Source organism: Pongo pygmaeus, chromosome 9 (assembly GCF_028885625.2).
Source record: "Pongo pygmaeus isolate AG05252 chromosome 9, NHGRI_mPonPyg2-v2.0_pri, whole genome shotgun sequence".
Taxonomy (NCBI): domain Eukaryota; kingdom Metazoa; phylum Chordata; class Mammalia; order Primates; family Hominidae; genus Pongo; species Pongo pygmaeus.
This window is the reverse complement of record NC_072382.2, coordinates 127,208,087-127,229,471: the sequence shown is the minus strand read 5'-3', so window position 1 is coordinate 127,229,471 and position 21,385 is coordinate 127,208,087. Positions and strand designations below refer to the sequence as shown.

Here is a 21,385-nt window from a genome sequence, read left to right as displayed (position 1 = left end):
ACTTGAGAGGCTGAGGCAGGAGGATCACTCGAGCAAAGGAGTTAGAGGCTGCAGTGAGCCATGATTGTGCCACTGCATTCCAGCTTGTGTGACAGAGCGAGACCCTGTGTCTAAAAAAAAAAAAAAAATGGGACACAGTTGTGGTGAATTTCTTTATTTTTTTTACTTTTTGTCTGAAGGTAAAAATGTATCTTTGTTCTCTTAATTTTTGTCAGGGGGGCAACCACTCATGTCAAACAATAGTGGTAAGGGGAGGAAAATATTATGCAAAGGGCTAAATATGCTGTAAAAATTACCTTTTCTATGAATGGGGTCATTTGAAACACTTTAATGAAATACACTGGTTAATAGTCATTATTGGAATAAAGGACTCCACATAATTTTAATCATCATTCAGAATACTTTACTGTGCAGCAAGATTTAGCAATGTTATAGGCCTTGGGGAAGGTTTTCTGCATTTCTTTTCAAGTTTCAAGCTTTCATATTATAGTCCTAGAGGCACACTCTTCCCAAAAGCAGGAGGAAGAAACAGCTTGCTGAATGGTATGGCTAGACCCCTTTCTGGATTCAAATCTTCTCAATTCTGGGAAGAAGTCATTTGGAAGAATGACTTTTCTTGGAAGAGCATAGTTTACTTCAATAGTATCCAAACAGCTAGCAAGTTGTTGTTGTTTTTTTTTTTTAGGCAGGATCTCACTTTGTCATCCAGGCTGGAGTGCAGTGGCATAATCACGGCTCACTGCAGCTTCCATCTCCATGGCTCAATTGATCCTCCCACCTCAGCCTCCTGAGTAGTTGGGACTACAGGTGTGCCATCATGCCTGACTAATTTTTCTGTTTTTTGTAGAGATGGAGTCTCGCCATGTTGCCCAGGTTGGTCTCAAACTCCTGGACTCAAGCAATCCTCTCATCTCGGCCTCCCAAAGTGCTGGGATTACAGGTGTGAGCCACCACACCTGGTAACAACTAGCAGTTTTAGCTGACAAAGAAATTTAGCCCTAAATGACCTGGCCTGAAGTTATTTTTGACATGTAGCTTCCCCACTGCCACACAAGGGACTAAAGGAACTCTGTACCACAATTTCTATGTCAGTGTCTTATGCTAGGATTAAGAGTATTTATATGCACAAGGGCTGTCATTTTTCAAAAACCTTTCTTTCTTCCTCTTTCGTTGTTTCCCCTCCAGCTCTCCACCTTGTGCACAAGATACTGTCCTGGTCAAGGAGGGGAGGGAGTCTGTAAACAGCGCCCGTAAAGAGGCAAGGGCTTGTGAAGTGATGGATGCTGTTGGAACAGAGCAAAGTCTGGCAGGATGGACAGAAAATGTGGGAACCAGGCCTAGGGAGGGTGGGAAGGGTGAGAGGATCAGAATCAAATGCTGGAGAGGGAGGTGAAGAGGCTGGGGCACGATGGAGGTGGGGAAACCCAAGGATTAGGGGGTAACCCACACATAGAGGGAAGGAACCAGGGTTTTCGTGGCAGTATTTTGTGTCTGCCTCTCCTTTTATTTTATTTTTTAGTGGCAGACTTCTGAGAAATAGGAAAATAAGGGATGAGTATGGTTCCCATAATAGTAGGAACTCACAGTACCTTTTATAAGCTTATAATTGATTTTCCCATCTCTGTTTTCCCAAGCCTGACAATTCAGACCTGGAGGCTGTGTGCCTGAGAGGGGGAGGGGAGAGAAGCTCTGCTAGTGCATCATTCCGGCCACAGCCCAGGCTTATTAGCATTTGAGCAGCAAGAAGGATCTATCCCTAGAAGCTTCCTCCCTGCCTTCTTCCTGGAACTCCCCAAGGAGTGAGGACCTTGGGGAGGGAGGAGATGGTGTAGTTGAAAGAAGCAACATTAATAGTCAGGGAGTTAAACCCACTAAAATCAGCCACATTTCAGAAAATGTAAACATGCCATTTTTACATAGACTTAGTGCCCACCACCCCCTACCCCCTGCTGAATCCTGGTTATAGACTAACAGTTGCAGTTAGATGCTTATGAAAAATAACCCCGTTTCCCAGGATGAGCCTAACTTGGGCTCACACTAACTTGGGCTGGGTTCATATTGATACATTTCTTCCTTTTTCTCCCCTAATTTTTGTCTGGAGGAAAAAATGTATCTTCGTTCTCTTAATTTTGGGCTAACTTCTACTGCAGGATTTTCTGGCCTGAAGAAAGTTCTTCCATATGAGTGTAGTTGTGAACAAAGTGTAGCTCCAGGAGTTTTGTTCTGCATAGTGGGGAGCGGTGGAAACCACGAGGCTACCGCAGGTGGTGGACTTGGCAGAGAGAGGAGCATATGGGTTTGACAGCGGAAATAGATGTCACCATCTGGTACCCGGGCCCTTCAGATGATTCCATTACTTCCCTGTCTTACCCCATATCTAGGTTGAGTGCAGATGGCATTTGAGATATATTTGCTTAATTTTTTTTTCTTTTTTAATGATGTAGTCCTGGTTTTAAGCAAATGGAGATAAAAGGTGATGTGCTGTTAGGGATGTCTGCCAAGGCAAAGCTCACAGAAGATGGGAGAAGTTTCTGAGGATAGACTACCTCTGACATTATTGCTTGGATTGGAGCTGAGCTGTTTCCTGTTAGAAAAGGCAGAATACAAGCCCCAGGGAAGGGGCCAATCAGTGTGCCAGCTACTGGAGCGCAAGGAGGATTCATTCCTGGATGAGAGGTGACTCAGCAGAGAGATTTCCTAGAGACACCTCCTGCCTCCCCCTTGGATGACGTTCAAATCAGACTTCTAGACATACAGCTTGTTAGGTGTTTAGTGATTAACTTTTGTGTGGGACTTGAATGTAAATCCTAGACTATGGCAGTTTGGGATATGGTCAGTTAAGCCAGATATGCTTTGAGTATCTTGTTAGATTTAAACATCTAGAATTTTGATGGCTGTGAACTTTGAGAATCTTATTTGGGATTATGGAATTATAGAGACACAGGGCAAATGAGATAAATGGGGTTCTCTTTCGTAGTTTTGTTGTTGTTTAGTTCATGTGGTCAGGTTATTCAGTGGCATGTCCCATGCAGATTTCTTACATCTGCCATCAGCTATGACATCACGCCTGGATTCCAGTAACAGGATGGCATTTCATCAAATTCTGAAAGTCATCATTATTTGGACTAGAACAACCTATTCCTTAAAATGCCTAGTAAGACGAATTCTGGAAACAACCCCCCAGGTTGGAACTCCTTAACAAAATCAGGGCACCTTGGCTGCAGTTGGTTGCAGTGTCACTTACCTGGAGAAGGTGCCTTGTTCACCCCAGGATGACCTGTCTGTGGGTTGAAAAACAGTGCTGTTCCCTTTGAGTCAGAATGGTGCTGGCCACTCCCCTATTGTCTTTTCCTGCCAAGTTGGATTCAGTGCTGCTGGATTTCTGGCATGCTGGAGTTAGTGATGGGGCAAAGATATGTTTGGAATTGGATGAAACTCTGGACACCTCTTCAGCTCCACTGTTTAGACAGCAGCTGGCTGGAGTGGCCTCCCAGTCAGTATCATCCATTCTCGAGACTAGAGGCAATCCCACTTCTGCTGATGGTCACCCAGAATTCCATCTCCCCACCTCCTCTCCAGATCCATGAGAAAGAAGAGGAAGAGTTCAATGAGAAGAGTGAAAATGATTCTGGTATCAACGAGGAGCCTCTGCTCACAGCAGATCAGGTATAAGTATCTCTCCAGGTTATTGGGACCTTTTGTTCTTTTGATAGAGAAAAAGCTCAAGAGAACACACTTGCCACATCCATTTAAGGCGGAAGAAAGATATGTGGTCATGTGGTGCCTGTGCTCATGACTCAGAGTATTTTTCCTTTCTTTTTTTCTTTATATATATATATATTTTTGAGACAGAGTCTTGCTGTGTTGCCCAGGCTGGAGTGCAGTGGCGTGATCTTGGCTCACTGCAACCTCCACCTCCCGGGTTCAAGTGATTCTCCTGCCTCAGCCTCCCGAGTAGCTGGGACTACAGGCATGCACCACCATGCCTGGTTAATTTTTATAAAACATTTTTTGGTAGAGATGTGGTTTCACCACGTTGGCCAGGCTGGTCTCAAACTCCTAACTTCAAGTGATCTGTCCACCTCAACCTCCCAAAGAGCTGGGATTATAGGCATGAGCCACTGTGCCTGGCCTTTTTTTTTTTTTTTTTTTTTTTTTTCATTTTGAGACAGGGTCTCACTTTGTCACCCAGGCCAGAGTGCAGTGGCACAATCAGGGTTCACTGTAGCCTCAACCTCCTTGGCTCAAGCGATCCTCCCGCCTCAGGCCCCTAAGTAGCTGGGACTACAGGCATGCACCACTATGCCCAGCTAATTTTTTGTACTTTTAGTGGAGATGAGGTTTTACCATGCTGCCCAGGCTGGTCTCAAACTCCTGGACTCAAGCAATCCACCCGCCTTGGCCTCCCAAAATGCTGGGATTACAGGCATGAGCCACGGTGCCTGTCCAACTCAGAGTATTTTTGATAAGGGATTTCATCTCTCTTTCTGCCTCAGGTTGCCCACCTGCAGTGAACATGAATGTCATTCTTGACACTTGGGATAGTTGGGATCAGTCTCTGATAGGAGCCAGAGACAGGCATAGTATTTAGTAGCTACAATCCTGCTAAGCCTTCTTTTTGAAACTCGTTGTACTTGGAGTCAAGACACTTAAACAAGGGTCCCAAATACCTGTTTTCCCAAAAAAAGAAGTGACAGATGAGGCTTTTGTGTGATGGATATATTCTTACATTTCATAGAACACTCAAAATTTTGCGCCTTCCGAAAGGAGTCTTAGAGCCACTTCGACTTTGTGAAAAAAGATAGAGTGCTTCGCACTCAATTGAGAGCATCATAGCTTTAATAATTTATTACTTAGAGAGGATAATGTTCAGTTTCTGGATTCCTTATTCAATGTTTTAGCCAACAAATATTTATGGGTGCTTATTTTGAGCTAAATACTACACAAGTTTCCACAATGTCTTTCTGCAAAGCTCCACTGGCAGGCTTCAGTGCCAGAAAGTGCTTTTTAGCAGCAACGGTGCTTTTTCATATCTGTGATAAAAAGGTGGGAATTGAAACACGTGAGGATTAGGAGACTGAAGAGAACCAGATTTTTAAAAATAGGGGCTAATAGCTATTCTTGTGACTTGTAGGAGGAACTACAATTCAATGATATGAACTCAATTATAACTACTCTTAGAGGAAAGACATTCAGCCATAAGACCCTGACAGGGACTTGTGTCATTTGGTTGCATTCTGTAAAATGGCTTTCAGTAGTCAAAGACTGGGTATTTCTTAAGTTTGTGAGTAGAGGTGAAAAGGTTTGGGAATAAGAATGGAAATTATTCTAAAGGAGGAGACCCTGAAACCCCTTACCACTGTGAAGAAACCACCTCAAAGACTACAATGCTGGCCTCGGGGACTTAGTCCATCCATGGAGAACAGACAAAGGTGAAGGTTGTGACAAAACTCATCTAAAGACTTGCTTTCAGCAGCAGTCTTCTTCTTTTTTTTTTTTTTTTTTGAAACAGGATCTGGCTCTGTTGCCCAGGCTGGAGTCCAGTGGCCCAATCTCAGTTCACTGCAACCTCCGCCTCCTGGGCTCAAGCCATCCTCCCACCTCAGCCTCCCAAGTAGCGTGGACTACAGACACACGTCACCACAAATGGCTAATTTTTCTGTTTTTTGCAGAGATGGGGTCTCGCCATGTTGCTCAGGCTGGTCTTGAACTCCTAGCTCAAGTGATCCATCTGCCTCGGCTTCCCAAAGTGCTGGGATTACAGGCATGAGACACCATGCCCAGCTAGTAATTCACTTTTGTTCCTTTTGGCAGATATCTAATTTTCCCTCCACTTCTGGGAGCTGGCTCCTGTCAATAGTCTAGATTAGAGCTGGGGTTCTTATCTACTTGCTGCTCTCTAGACTCCACCTATCCTTCTATTATTTCATTATCTCTATTTTCACTTGTTGCTGGGCAGCTTCAGTTCTTGTCTAGGTGAATTCTGGAGAAATAGCTGTTTTCCTCCCCATTTTGTGTTGTTCTAGGAGCACGCTGTTTTTTACAGTCATGTGTATTATGACAACTAATGGACTGGGTTTTGTGTTAAAGTTGGGTGAATGAAATATTTTCCCACTTAGAAATAGCTCAGCAAATTGAAGTAAATGTTCCCTTCCAGGCAGCTCTGCCTTGCTTCCTGAAAGAGTAGCTTATTTCCAATAAGTCATTTATCTAAATGGAGCTCTTGGAAGAGGTTTTACATTAAAGAGTGCTTTACATTAAAGAAAGAGTGTATGCAAGCCTTTGGTTGGAACTATTTTTATTATTCAGTATTTATTTAAAAACAATATTGCTTTAGAAATTTTCAGATAGCTAATTAGAAACATCCTTAACTGATCAAAATTCAAGCCAGAATGCCCCTCCAGCAGAGAACAGAGTTAGCACTCTCTCGTGTACCTTCTTCAGGTAATTGAGGAGATTGAGGAAATGATGCAGAACTCCCCAGACCCTGAGGAAGAAGAGGAGGTTCTGGAAGAAGAGGATGGAGGAGAAACTTCCTCCCAGGCAGACTCGGTCCTCCTGCAGGAGATGCAGGCGTTGACACAGACCTTCAACAACAACTGGTCCTACGAAGGTGAGGGCCCTGGGCGCTGGGCTGGCCAAGGAGGAAGCACCTGCTCGGGGCCAGGCTCTGGGCCGTGTGCTTTGTACATGGCTAATAGAACTCTGACTGCCTCAGAGCAGAGCCTTGCAGATCTAGGTGGTCAGCAATATCTATCTTACTCGGCATCAGGAGAGAAGTTTGCATTTTTGAGAAAAGAATAAGGTAGTCGAGCAAAATTTAAATGTTAAAACTAACCAAAGAACAAGACTAAGGCAGAATAAGCAGAAGAAATCTGAACTACTATATAAAAGCAATGAATGATGCTACCATAAAATCAATGAATAAAAAAGGTAATAGTAACAGCTCATATTTTTGAAGTGCTTTCTATGTGCCAGACCTTATTCTAAGACTTTCTTTCTTTTTTTTTTTTGAGACAGAGTCTCTCTCTGTCTGTCGCCCAGGCTGGAGTGCAGCGGCATGGTCTTAGCTCACTGCAACCTCCACCTCCCAGGTTGAAGTGATTCTCAAGCCTCAGCCTCCTTAGTAGTTGGGACTACAGGCACGTGCCACCACGCCCTGCTAATTTGTGTATTTTTGTAGAGACGAGGTTTCGCCATGTTGGCAAGGCTGGTCTCAAACTCCTGGCCTCAAGTGATCTGCCTGCCTCAGCCTCCCAAAGTGCTGGGATTACAAGTGTGAGCCACTGTGCCTGGCCTTATTCTAAGACTTTCTATGCCTAATCTCATTTCATCTTCACATCAGCTCCATTTGGATCAAAATAACTGAGTCTTTCAGAGGTTACATGACTTGTCCAAGGCCACTGTTAGGGAAATATGATTAGAAATGAGATTTCCTTCCTGTTCAGAAAACCTCTCCACAAAGACAGATGAGAAAGAAAACTATTTTATTACTATTTTTATTTATTTATTTATTTTTTAGAGATAGAATCTCGCTCTGTCACCCAGGCTGGAGTGCAGTGGCATGATCTTGGCTCACTGCAGCCTCTGCCTCCGCCTCCCAGCTTCACGCGATTCTCCTGCCTCAGCCTCCCGAGTAGCTGGGATTACAGGCATGCATCACCATGCCCAGCTAATTTTTGTATTTTTAGTAGAGATGGGGTTTCTCCATGTTGGCCAGGCTGGTCTCAAACTCCTGACCTCAGGTGATCCGCCCGTCTCGGCCTCCCAAAGTGCTGGGATTGCAGGCGTGAGCCACCACGCCCGGCCTAGAAAACTATTTTATTATTGAATAAGCATTAAACCAGGATGGGAACCACATCACAGACAACTCTCTAAAGAGACTGCAAAGACAGAAAGCAGTCTCACTCTTGTGTAGCTAAGTGGATAAATGGAACCCATTATATTGAGTAGGTTTTGCAATTTGGAGCTGGAAGGGAGTTAGACCCCTCTGCTCAGAACAATGAGAGATGATTATGTTTCTTTTTCTTTTCTTTCTTTCCTTTTTTTTTTTTTTTTTTTGAGACAGAGTCTTGCTCTGTTGCCCAGGCTGGAGTGCAGTGGCATGATCTCTGCTCACTGCAACCTCCGCCTCCCAGGTTCAAGCAGTTCTCCTGCCTCATCCTCCCGAGTAGCTGGGATTACAGGCATGTGCCACTACGCCTGGCTGATTTTTGTATTCTTAGTAGAGATGAGGTTTCACCATGTTGGCCAAGGTGGTCTCGAACTCTTGACCTCGTGATCCGACTGCCTTGGCCTCCCAAAGTGCTGAGATTACAGGCATGAGCCACTGCGCCCGGCCCGATGATTATATTTCAAAGCAGTAACCCCCAGGCCCTTGAAGAAACCCTCCTGAATTATAAGAATGACAAGAGGCTTATTTAGCCACGACAATAATTTAGTGTAAATGTAACATACGTTTATTTTAAAGATTTAATCTAAATCTTTGAGAGATTGAAAAGGATAGGTAGAAAAAATTCTGAAAGAAAAGAGAGGTGGGGGAGAGGAAAAGTCTCTTCCCTTATTTTCAACGGGGAGAATCAAGCCTCTCATTTAAAATTTGTATTTGTGCTTAGTCCATGCAGAAGTCATAAGGGGTGAAGCTAACATTTGAAGCCAGGTAGGTTAACTCCAGAGGCCATTCTCTTAACTCTCTGACACAGGTTTATAGTAATTTTGACTGTGCACAAGAAACGGCTGGATGAAGCATGAAATGAAAAAGTGTAACAGCAAAGGCAGAACAATTCACCAGCTGCAGGGTATCAAATGCCCACGCTGCAGAAGGGGCCCCATTCTAGGAGTTGATCCACCCGTGGGGAGATGGGAACTTAGAAACAGGGGAGGGAGAAGGTGGGTTGGTCAGGGTTCAAAGGTCAACCGCGGGTTAGAAGTGGTGAAAGCAGAGGCAGAATCTGGAGGCCTGCATCCTGCAAGTCAGACTTTGGCTCTGAATAGCAGCGGCAGGAGGTGGCCGGCAGAGAGTCTGCTCGGTGCTGAACTGGACTTGGCTGCCTCGCTGCATTCCCCACTGCCCTTGTCAGGCCTTTCCCAGCCACACAAAGGTCCCAAAGATAGACGCGTTCAGCAAAAGACTTGTGAAAACAGCTGAAATGCAGAGTGAAATGGCAAAAAAACAGAAGGGGGAGAGGCCAGCTCCAAAGAGCAGAATAAGGAGAAAGCCCAAGCAAGTCAGCAAATATCCGGGCGAAGCAGAAACAAAGAGGAAGAGGGAAATGGATTCTGAGGTGAAAGTGAAGGACACCATTAGACGCTGTACATCTAAAAATAACTAAAAGTATAATTGGATTGTTTGTGACATAAAGGAAAAATGCCTTAGGGAGTGGATACCTCATTCTCCATGATGTGATTATTATGCATTGCACGTCTGCATCGAAACATCTCATGTGCTCCATAAACACATACACCCACTATGTACCCACAAAAATTAAAAATTAAAAACCAATCAATCCATCAATTCTTCCTCCCCTGCCGCAAAAAGATACTATTAGATGGAGACACACTTTAAAAGATGTTTCCCAAGCATATTTTATTTTTTCAAATTATATATATGTGTGTGTGTGTATATATATATATATATATATATATATATATATTTTTTTTTTTTTTTTTTTTTTAAGTAGAAATGGAGTTTCACCATGTTGGCCAGGCTGGTCTCGAACTCCGGGCCTCAGGTGACCCACCCGCCTCAGCCTCTGAAAGTGCTGGGATTACAGGTGTGAGCCACTGTACCTGGCCTAAAATTTTAAGTGTTTAAAAGAATTTTTAATCAGAAAATGCTTAAAGGGTATACAGTTTTTATTTATTTATTTATTTTTATTTTAAGATAGAGTTTTGCTCTTGTTGCCCAGGCTAGAGTGCAGTGGCGTGATCTCTGCTCACTGCAACCTCTGCCTCTCAGGTTCAAGCGGTTCTCCTGCTTCACCCTGCCGAATAGCTGGAATTATAGTCAGGCACCACCATGCCTGGCTAATTTTGTATTTTTAGTAGAGGCAGGGTTTCACCATGCTGGCCAGGCTGGTTTCGAACTCCTGACCTCAGGTGATCCGCCCATCTCGGCCTTCCAATGTGCTGGGATTACAGGCATGAGCCACCGCTCCTGGCCTAAAGTGTATAAAGTTTTAAAGCATGATTTAGACCTGTATACAAGTATAATCTCAACTATGAAAATATATAATATGTAAACAGAAAAATTTGGAATAAAATATCCAAATCTATTTTAAATGAAAGAAGTCTTAGGAGACTTCTTAAAGTTATATGTTTCCCATGGTCTCAGCTTCCCTTTTCTTTGAAAGTAGCTGACTGCCGTATGCTGACCCGCTAGGCTTTATTTTTTCATGCATAGTCACTAATCTTCCAGGTTTCATATATTTTTGAATACATGCACTGCAACACAGGACTAGAGATGTAAAGAGGGGCTCAGATGGTCGGCTTTTTTGTTGTTGTTGCCGTATGCTATATCTTGATCAGTTCTTGGGAATAAGCACCAACATCTCTATTGCTCTTCAGTATGGATGACAAAAACCTCCCTCCCATCACTTTTCCATCCCCAATTCTTGACCCATTTCACACAAGGAATCTTATGGACACAGATAGAAAATAGAAGGAACAAAGGATCTGTCTGTCCATCCCTATCTTTGAGAATAGAGTCCACAGACTTCCTTGTGGGCTGTTTCTTCTTCCTCCTTTGTTTCCTGAGAGGGGTGTTCTCTTCTGCAGTCAGTACACAGGCCCCCGCATTCCTGGCGAGCCCCTAAATTGTGAAGGTCTTTCTTGGATCTTTAAGGAGTTGGAATAGGTCTCCTCTGAGGGGCAGTCCCATCTTGATTGGTGGTGGCCTCAGGAGCCTCCCCAGCGGGCTCTGGTGTGGATGCAGGTGTTATGCGGGAGACGGTCTTCCCCTGCAGGGCTGAGGCACATGTCTGGGTCTGAGCTGACCGAGCTGCTGGACCAGGTGGAGGGTGCCATCCGCGACTTCTCGGAGGAGCTGGTGCAGCAGCTGGCCCGCCGGGACGAGCTGGAGTTTGAGAAGGAAGTGAAGAACTCCTTTATCACGGTGCTTATTGAGGTTCAGAACAAGCAGAAGGAGCAGCGAGAACTGATGAAAAAGAGGCGGAAAGAGAAAGGGCTGAGCTTGCAGAGCAGCCGGATAGAGAAGGGAAACCAGATGCCTCTCAAGGTAGGTGAACAACCAGGCAGAAGACTGGGTGCCTCGAACCTCCAACCCTGCCCGTTTCAGTGCCCTACCAACCCTGCAGGGGACTCATCAATGTTTACTGAGCAGTGGTGGTGAGCAGCACACTGTGACAGATGGGGGTCAGAAAGCGGGAAGATATCCCCTGTTTCCTCCACTCCCCCAAAGGGCTCACAGTCTAACCCCAGAAGACAGTGTGTAAACATTAGGAAATAATTGAATTTGGCTTGTGTTCTCTGTAGGCAAGACCTTAAAGAAAGTGGAGTGAGGGTATTTCGTGTTGGGAGTCTTGAGATGGACCTCAGAATTCTGGGTCCAAATCCCTCCTTGTGTCCCAGGTTCCAGTCCTGACTGGTCTCTTTAGGGTGTGCTAAGGTGTTTCAGTGATTGAAAATGATCAGATGCCTTATTATTATTATTATTATTTTTTGAGACAGAGTCTCACTCTTTTGCCCAGGCTGGAGTGCAATGGTACCATCTCACTGCAACCTCCGCCTCCTGGGCTCAAGCAATTCTGCTGTCTCAGCCTCCCTAGTAGGTGGGATTACAGGTTCATGCCACCACTCCCGGATTATTTTTGTATTTTTAGTAGAGATGGGGTTTCACCATGTTGGCCAGGCTGGTCTCAAACTCCTGACCTCAGGTGATTTGCCCATCTTGGCCTCCCAAAGTGTTGGGATTACGGGCGTGAGCCACCGTGCCTGGCACCAGATGCCTTATTGTTCTATTGACAAGATGCCCAAACCCGTGGTTCTCATGGTTCTTTTTTTTTTTTTTTTTTTTTTTTTGGTGAGATGGAGTCTCACTCTGTTGCCCAGGCTGGAGTGCAGTGGTGTGATCTCGGTTCACTGCAACCTCTGCTTCCCGGGTTCAAGCGATTCTCCTGTCTCAGCCTCCTGAGTCACCGGGATTACAGGTTCACGCCACCACGCCTGGCTAATTTTTGTATTTTTAGTAGAGATGGGGTTTCACCATGTTGGTCAGGCTGGTCTCAAACTCCTCACTTCGTGATCTGCCCGCCTCGGCTTCCCAAAGTGCTGGGATTACAGGTGTGAGCCACTGCGCCTGGCCACTCATGGTTCTTAATCAGGGGAGCTCAGTAGAATTATCTAAGGAGCTTTTTCAAAATGCCTTTCCCTAGGCTCTATCACAGACCTACGGAATTAGTTCTCCGCATACACATTTTGAAAAAAACTTCCCCCATCAGGACAGTTGCTTTAAGACAGCCTTTTCTGATAGCTGAACATTTTGTTTTCCCCTAAGATCTTTGCATCATGGTTCATCTAAGTTTGACTGAACTGCTTTATTTTTCTATTTGCATGATGGAGGATAAAAGGAGGAAAACTGGGGGATGCAGAGGGGTCTTGTAGCCCTGAGGGACTTACTAAGATAAGATTTCTTGAGACTGTTTATTCTTGCAAAGCTCAGGCTTCAATTCTGGCCTGTCTCTGTAAGCCAATGTCTTACACTTACTGTCTAGTCACAGAACCCTGGGGCGTTATCTGGGACAGCCTGGTAGCTGAGAGGTCCCTGGGTGTGGTGACGATGGAGCAAGAAGCATTTGCCCTTCTTGAGTGTCTCTCTCCCCCACAGCGCTTCAGCATGGAAGGCATCTCCAACATTCTGCAGAGTGGCATCCGCCAGACCTTTGGCTCCTCAGGAACTGACAAACAGGTACGCGCAGTTTCCCTGCTCCAAGCTCTCTTCCTAGGCTCCTGCAGCTTGGCCTCCCCAACAACGCAGGGGGACAGTGACTCACCAGAATTATCCCAGCACTTATTTAGGGGGTTAGGGGTCCTAACACTTTCTTCTCCTCTTAAGGAGGAACAGAGAATATCTTTTTAAAAGGAGAACTTTTTTTTTTTTTTTTGAGCTCTAGTGTTCTAGGACATGGGCAAGACTTAAAATTCAACACTGCTTGTAGATCTAAGAATTAAGTTGTTTTAAGGATGAAATGCATTAAAAGGGAGTCCATTTGATGATAGATCCCATCCTAGAGTTTAATTAACTTTCCACCACACTGGATCACCCGCCAAGCCATTCCCACTAAGACTGCCTCTGCAGCTGCCCAGCTCTGGTTTTAACCCATGCTGTGGCTTTTTGTTGGCTCAGTAATTTCCCTGTGACATAGCTTGCATTTCTGGTTATTAAGACAGCATTCACAACTTTTATCAAGCGCCTGCTATGTGCTAAGCTCTGTTGTTAGGCCCTCAGGTGCAAAGGTGAAAAGTCCTGACCCCTGCCCTTATGGAGTGTATAATCTAATAGACATGGCTGGCACGTGAACAGAAAGTTTGAGATGGTGGAATGAGTGTACATGAAAGTGTATATGTTTTAAACATATTTGTAGCTGAATTCTAAGTGCCAGAATTCTAGAACTCTAGAATTCTAGAGAGTCTAGAGAAGGGGAAGAGATTTTAGCAGCATCGATCCCAGTCCTCTTGTTTTATGGTAGTGAGAACTACGGCCTGGAGATTCAAGGCATTTTTCCAAAGCCACACACACTGTCAGTAGCAGAGCCAAGACTAAAATGTGAGCTTCTGGCCGGGCGCGGTGGCTCACGCCTGTAATCCCAGCACTTTGGGAGGCCGAGGTGGGCAAATCACCCAAAGTCAGGAGTTCGAGACCAGCCTGCCCAACATGGTGAAATCCCATCTCTACTAAAAATACAAAAACTAGCCAGGCATGGTGGCAGGCACCTGTAATCCCAGCTACTTGGGAGGCTGAGGCAGGAGAATCGCTTAAACCCGGGAGGTGGAGGTTGCAGTGAGCCGAGATCAAGCCACTGCACTCCAGCCTGGGTGACAGAGTGAGACTCTGTCTCAAAAAAAAAAAAGTGAGCTTCTTAGCTTTGATCTGGAGCTCTGGCACTCACCACCTCAGGCTTCCTTGAGACTCCTTTGACAGCCCACTAGGCCCTGATCCTGGTTTTGTTGTAGGAGCACCTGACATCCAGCAGAGGGAGCAAATCTGACATCAGAGACCCTGGGTGGGGTTGAGGTTCTCTTGCATATCCTTTTTGACAAAAGAGAAACAATTCCTTCTCAAATTGCACTGCAAAGAATAAGAAAACATAATCCCCTTGGAGATATTCTCTGCTCTCAGTCTGAAGGAGAAAAAGCTCCCCAGGATTCCTAAATAACAGAGAAGTTTGTAGTGTAGGAAGAATCTAGAAGTTGGGTTGGAGAGAAATGTGGGAAAGTCTTACTTTTAAAGAGACATTCCCTAAAGATGGGGAAGAAGTTCTGAAACAGTGATGTACCAGTGACCATGAATGTTTCAGAGAAGGTCAGATTTGCAGCATGTGTCTTAGAGAAAGGCTAAATCTCAACCCAGAGGAAGCATGTCTTCTGTCTCAAGCCCCCTGCATGCTGTTTGTCTTGCAGTATCTGAACACAGTCATTCCTTACGAGAAGAAAGCCTCTCCTCCCTCAGTGGAAGACCTGCAGATGCTGACAAACAGTGAGTTCCTCTTGTTCTCAGCCAGATCAGCGGCTCCTTTTTCTCCCTTCCTGCCTGTACGTTGTACCTCCGTGCCGCAGGCCCGAGACTCCTCAAAGCAGGTTTAGATGGGCCAAAATACCCTCCAAATTACTGTGTCACATCCTCCTGCACAGTGTAAAATTCAAATACTCTGCAGTGATAACCAGAGCTGTCTTTTCTTTCTCCTGGTTCCCATAAGGGAAGAGGCCTGCTGGGAAAAAAAAAAAAAAAATGAGCTGGTGAAAGAGGTTGGGGTGCTGGTGCAGGGGACTTTTTTGTTTTCCCCTGCAGTTCTTAAGGCTTGGCATCCTCTGCCTTCCTGTTTTCTTTCTCCCTGCAACTTGAGGTTGCCTGGTCGGCACTTGTGCCCCTTGAAGCAGGGCGCCCGGTCTGTGGGCCTGGCTGTATTTTTAATGAGAAGCAAGGTTTCTTGGGTGGGGTAAGGCTGACTGGAAAAAATAGAATCTAGCTTTCCTTCCAGGAAGTGACTGCCTCCTCTCCTCCACTTTGCTCCATTGTCAAATATTAATAAACATTCTGAACTACGAGGGAAAACAGTGTGTAACAAAGAGCCTTTTGTAGACAGTAACTGTTTATATACATCAAACAGTACGACCCCCAAGGGCTGGGGGGCACATGGTGTTAGCCATCAGTGTCAGCTTGGCCCTCTTAGGACGAGAAAAATCCTAGGCTGAGATGTGGTGACAGGCCCAGAGGATCACGAGGGAAATTCCATTTCCTTGGCAACCGTGCCCTGCAGAGAGTGACAGCTAACGAGGCCCCGCCCACTGCAGCCTGTTCTGGAGGGAAGGGGCCAGTGCGGGGCTACTGGATACCCCAGGGGAAGGGAAGTTGAGCTTCTGTTCAGCTGAGGAGGATGGATACCTGCTAGGCCCTGGTGCTGAAGGTGACCAAACGTTTCATTTTTTATCAATTTGGAGAATGAAAGCAGGAGGTTCTGGCAAACAGAAATCCTGCCTACATCATGCCTGCATCAATAGACACTACTGTGCCCTTGAGAATCAGGAATTTTAAAATCAAAGTACAGTGACTTGTCCTTAACTCATTGTAAACTCCTTTATTTACATAAATATGCACGAAGTGTTTTTTTTTTTTAAGGGAGAAAATAGAGATGAACTGACATTTATAGATGTTTGTGTTTTCACACAAGTTACATTTGGAAAGTAATTTGGACAAATTATGAAGGTTGATATATGTAAAGTATTCTATCATAGCTCAAAAAAGTAAATAGCTATTAATTTGTTGCAGATACCCATTCAGGAATTCAGTGTGAAATCTTTTCATTTTAATTAAGAAACAGACTTTTTTTCTATTTTGAGTGGTTTTGTTTACATTTTTTAAGTTCATTAAAAAAATTATACCTAGAGTATATCCATCATTTAGACTACTTTGGAAATAAGGAAAAGCAAACAAAGAAAAATAAATAACTCATTGTTCACTCCACTATGGTTACTATTTTGGTGCTTTTCAGCCATAATATTTTGTATCTTTTCTATATAGTTGAGATTATACTGGCTATAAAATTTTGTGTCATGATTTTAGTCACATTAGTTAACACTTTGTTAATGTTCTTTTTATGGCTATCTCTTCTACCATGTGGATATGCTACGTTCCAACATTTTATTGCTTTTAGAAAAAAAACTGCCGTCTTTTCTGAATACCAATTCTCCTATAGGTTATGAAGCCTCTCTTTTTTGGCAGATCCTCATATGAATTTGTGAACAATGCCTCTTCTCTCTTCTGCTCTTTGAACCAAGTACATAGGCCAAAGACCAGCTCCTGCGACTAGCCAATCCTTGTAAATTTTAGATTTTGGAGATTAATTTAGATACGTATTGGCAAGTGCAATTATTGTATTTTTACGTGATCTTTCTGGTGTAGCATTTAGTCTGCTTATGCTCAGCTGCAAAGTATTCTTGACAACTAAGCTGAAATGAAAGCATGTCTAAAAATGCAGAAAAAAATAAAACAGGCCGAGTACGGTGGCTCACGCCTGTAATCCCAGCACTTTGGGAGGCTGAGGTGGGTGGATCACCTGAGGTCAGGAGTTAGAGACCAGCCTGGCCAACACGGTGAAACCCCCGTCTCTACTAAAAATACAAAAAATTAGCCAGATGTGGTGGCGCATGCCTGTAATCCCAGCTACTTGGGAGGCTGAGGCAGAAGAATCGCTTGAACCCGGGAGGCGGAGGTTGCAGTGAGCCAAGATCGCACCATTGCACCCCAGCCTGGATGACAAGAGTGAAACTCCGTCTCAAAAAAAAAAAACCCAAAAATCCCAGAAGAAACCAGGACCGCCTAGAATCCACTTAAGCTGAGATGAATACATGTCTAAAGATACAGAAGAAATAAAACAGAAACAAACCAACCCCTCAATGGCCTCAGTTTGAGTCTCTTTTTCTGGACCTGGCCACTGACTCACGCCACCATTGGATTTTCTTCCTCACTCACTCCTAATTCTTGGATTCAAGTTTCATTACCCTGTCTTGAAACTAGGCAAGGTAATCAAAGGAGGACAAGGATATCGAAATGAAGTGGGAATCCCACTGTTGCAGCTGCCTCCTGACCCTAGCTATCAGTGCCAGTTGATCTTTAGTGTTTTCTCGGCTTACAAAAGTAATATATGCTCATTGAGAAAAGCCAGACCCCACAGAAATGCAGCATAGAAAAGAACATCCCCTATTGTCTTACACTTAGAGATAACCACTTAACAGTTTCATGTATTATTGTTCTAGATTTTTTTCTATGAACATTAGCATTTAATTATAAAGTTAATACATGTTCTGTAACCTTCTTTCTTCACTGATAACTATGTCTTGTACATATAGCTCTCTCTTATTTTGCTTTTCTTCCTCTTCTTTTTTTTTTTTTTTTTTGGTAGAGGCAAAGTCTTGCAATGTTGTCCAGGCTGGTCTTTTTCTTGTTTTTGAGACAGAGTCTCACTTTGTTGCCCAGGTTGGAGTGCAGTGGCATGATCACAGTTCACTTTGGGGGCCAAGTGGGGAAGACTGCTTGAGCCCAGGAATTCAAGACCAGTCTGGGCAACATGGCAAGACCTCATCTTTACTTAAAAAAAGAAGAAAAAATTTAGCTGGGCGTGGTGGCACATGCCTGTAAGTCTCAGCTACTTGGGAGGCTGAGAGGGAGAGGATTACTTGAACCCAGAAGTTTGAGGCTGTAGTGAGCTGAGAACATGCCACTGCACTTCAGCCTGTGTGACAGGGCGAGATCCTGTCTCAAAAAGAAAAAAGAAAAGAAAGTCACCAATAGGTCCACTACCTAGAGACAAACACTGTGGCTCTTGCTCTGTTCTCCTCTATCACCATGTGCAGGTTTGTTACAGGGGCATATTGCATGATGCCTCTCAAGTAGTTTGGACTACAGGCATGTGCCACCACACCCAGCTATCTTTTTTTTTTTTTTAATTAGAAATGAGGTTCTGCCATGTTGCCCAGGCTGGTCTTGAACTCCTGGGCTCAAGGTCTGGGTTACGACTGAACCTAAACCTGTCACCCAGGTAGTGAACATAGTACCGGATAGGTAGTTTTTTAGCCCTTGCCCCCAGAATGCTGACCCTTGATAGAGGCTTCTAGACTTTTGCTCAATAGTCAATAAATGTCTGGTTCCTCTGAATCATTTCTCTCTCACTCTGGGCTGGTGGGTCATGTGGCCCTAGAAGCGAGCCTCATTACCAGATGGTATCTTAGCTCCTCTCTCTCTCTCCTTTCCTAGTTCTCTTTGCCATGAAGGAGGATAATGAGAAGGTGCCTACTTTGCTAACGGACTACATTTTAAAAGGTAAGAGCAGCCCCAGGCCTCCTGGAGCAGAAGGAGTTCTCTGGAGCTCCTGCTCCAGTTAGGGAACCTTCCCAGCTTGCCCATGCCAGAGCAGAGCAGGCAGGGGCCAGGGAAATCAGGGACAATTGTGAGGGTTTGCAGTAATAGGTTTTCCCTTTGGGTGTTGCCAGGAAGCCGCAGGAGGAGATTCCATCACCCCCGAGTCACCAGAGTGACTTTCCTTGGAGCAGCAAACCAACAAAGGACTTATTGTGAAAATTCTGCACAGTTTGGGCTACTTAGTATTTAGTTGGGAAAAATAAAGCCTGATGATAGTTTAATACTTTTCAAGCACTTGAAAGGAAGCTGGAGACATAATTGACTACACCCTTTCATAACTTTTTAACCTTGTCTTATGGAAACTGGTTGTACATACAAGAGTAGAGGAAATGGCATAATACACTCTCAGGTACTGATGAGTCGGCATCAACAGTTATTAAGTCCTGGCCGGACTTATTTCATTTACGTCTCTACCCAACTTCTCCCCTCCCATGTTATTTTAAAGCAAATCTCTGTCATAGTTTTTCATTCATAACTATTTCAGTATGCATTTCTAAAACATAGGAACTCTTGAGGAAAACATAGCCACAATACCATTTCACAACTAAAAATAATTAAGAGTTTCTTTTTTTTTTTGAGATGGAGTCTCGCTCTGTCACCCAGTCTGGAGTGCAATGGCGCGATCTCAGCTCACTGCAACCTCCGCCTCCTGGATTCAAGCAATTCTCCTGCCTCAGCCTCCTAAGTAGCTGGTATTACAGGTGCCTGCCACCATGCTCAGCTGATTTTTGTATTTTTAGTAGAGACAGGGTTTCACCATGTTGGCCAGGCTGGTCTCAAACTCCTGACTTCAGGTGATCCACTCACCTTGGCCTCCCAAAGTGCTGGGATTACAGGCATGAGCCACTGTGCCCAGCCAAGAGTTTCTTAGTACTGACTATCCAATCAGTATTCCCTGTTTTTCCCATAAAGTATTTTTCAGTTTATTTGTTTGAATCAGGGGCCAATAAAGATCAGTATGTTGCAATTAGATAATAATATGTCTCTTACATCGCTTTGATGTATATAGGTTCCCCTTTTCTTTCTCTCTTCCATTTCTTGAAATGCATTTGTTGGAGAAACTAGGTTGTTTGTGCCATAGAATTTCCTCATTGTGGATTTTTGCTAATTTCATCCCCATGGTCTAATTTAATATGTTCTCCTGTCTTCTTTATTGCCTGTGAACTGATAGAACTGGAAGCCTGATCAGATTCAGCTTCAGATTTTTTGATAAGCACTACATTATAGGTTGTTGTAGGTTTCCAGACTTCCATGGGGTGACATATATTGTCTGATTGTCTTTCCTTTTGTGATGTTAATAGTCATTGAGGATTGCTCACTGTTTAGATCTATTATTTTATTGTTTTTTGTCCTGCATGCACACAAAACTATGTACAGTTGCAGAGGGACCATATTTGTGGGACCTATAGTTAAGAAACACTGAGCTATAGTGTTTCTATAAGGATCAGAAGGACTAATCTTAAATTTCAGCAGGAGGAACTTAGAGTAAACATTAAAAATAACTTGTCCAGCCTCGGCAACATGGTGAGACCTCGTCTCAATTAAAAAAAAAAAAAATCAGCCAGGTGTGGTGGTGTGCGCCTGTAGTCCCAACTACTCAGGAGGCTGAGGTGAGAGGATCACTTGAACCCAGGAGCTGAGACTGCAGTGGGGGCTGTGATCACACCACTGCACTCCAGCCTGGGTGACACAGCAAGACCCTGTCTCAAAAAAAAAAAAAAACACACACACAAAACAAAACAACAACAACAACAACAACAAAACACAACAAACCATAGAAAGGGTTGTGACTCAAAGATTTTAAAAGAGCAGCACATTTCTCAAAGGAGGTTCTCAAAGGAGGATTATAGAAACAGGTTATATAAATTTGGTAGTCTGAGGGCTAGACTTTACCCCTCATGATCCACTGAAATGTCAATGAATTTGTACAGGTAATTAATATTTACTAAGCCCTTGCCACATGCCTCTCAACAGCCCTGTGGGGTGGGCGCAGGTGCATTCTATTGTACTGATGAAGAAACAAGCATGGAAAGGTGAAGTGAATTTCCCTAAGGTCATGTACTTAGTAATGGCCAGATCCGGGATTTGAACTCAGGCCCTGGAGACTACACGCTTAGTTATTATAGCCAGCAACCACCTGCCATTGTCTCTCCCTTATTCTAGGCACTAAGTGGGGCGTCACCACTCAGGAGCTGGTGTGACTGCTCTCAGCTAGGGCTATCCTGGGCTCGGAGGTCCCGATCTGCAACTGTGTTCTGACCGCTCTCCCCTCCTCTCTTCTCATTGCAGTGCTCTGCCCTACCTAACCTTGCCCTTTGGAGCAGCCTCGCTGCAGGAGGTCACTGAGCAAGAGTCATTCCATCACAGGGACTGCATGACACCACGTAACCTCCGACATGTATTTAAACGTGTATAGCTTAACCCGGATTAAACATGAGCAAGCGCGCGGGGTCCTTTGCCGTTGGCTTCTAGTGCTAGTAATCATTGGATGCATGATGGGGCAGGGCCGGTGATGGTGCCTCCTCCTTGCTGGTGTCAGGAGAGGGGAAGGCAGCTGCTTTCACCACTCATTACGTAGTCTGGCTCCAGCCCTCAAAAACAGCTTATACTCTACGACTAATTTTGAAATAAAACCTTCATTTAATTAATATCCTTCATGTGCTTTGGAGTGTGATGTCCATTAGCTCTCTGCTCCAGACTCTAGAGACGGGCTGTATAGCGCCGGCCTGTGGC

At 44.4% G+C, this 21,385-nt stretch overlaps 1 protein-coding gene across 15 annotated transcripts in view; it reads left to right on the top strand.

The window, feature by feature from the left end:
• The window catches only part of FEZ1 (fasciculation and elongation protein zeta 1), a 140,560-nt gene extending 119,260 nt beyond the window's left edge, over positions 1-21,300 (top strand). For 7 of the 15 annotated variants that reach the window (XM_063671577.1, XM_063671576.1, XM_054437479.2 and 4 more), the window contains 7 exons: positions 3,580-3,666; positions 6,445-6,613; positions 10,965-11,236; positions 12,845-12,925; positions 14,638-14,713; positions 18,488-18,553; positions 20,942-21,300. In XM_063671577.1, the coding sequence (XP_063527647.1) occupies positions 3,580-3,666; positions 6,445-6,613; positions 10,965-11,236; positions 12,845-12,925; positions 14,638-14,713; positions 18,488-18,553; positions 20,942-20,958 (768 nt within the window). In that variant the 3' untranslated portion in view covers positions 20,959-21,300. Of the gene's footprint in view, positions 1-3,579; positions 3,667-6,444; positions 6,614-10,964; positions 11,237-12,844; positions 12,926-14,637; positions 14,714-18,487; positions 18,554-19,231; positions 19,354-20,941 lie in introns of those variants that run through there. The other 8 variants (XM_063671582.1, XM_063671581.1, XM_063671584.1 and 5 more) reach the window with 4 other exon arrangements.
• The last annotated feature ends 85 nt before the right edge of the window (positions 21,301-21,385 follow it).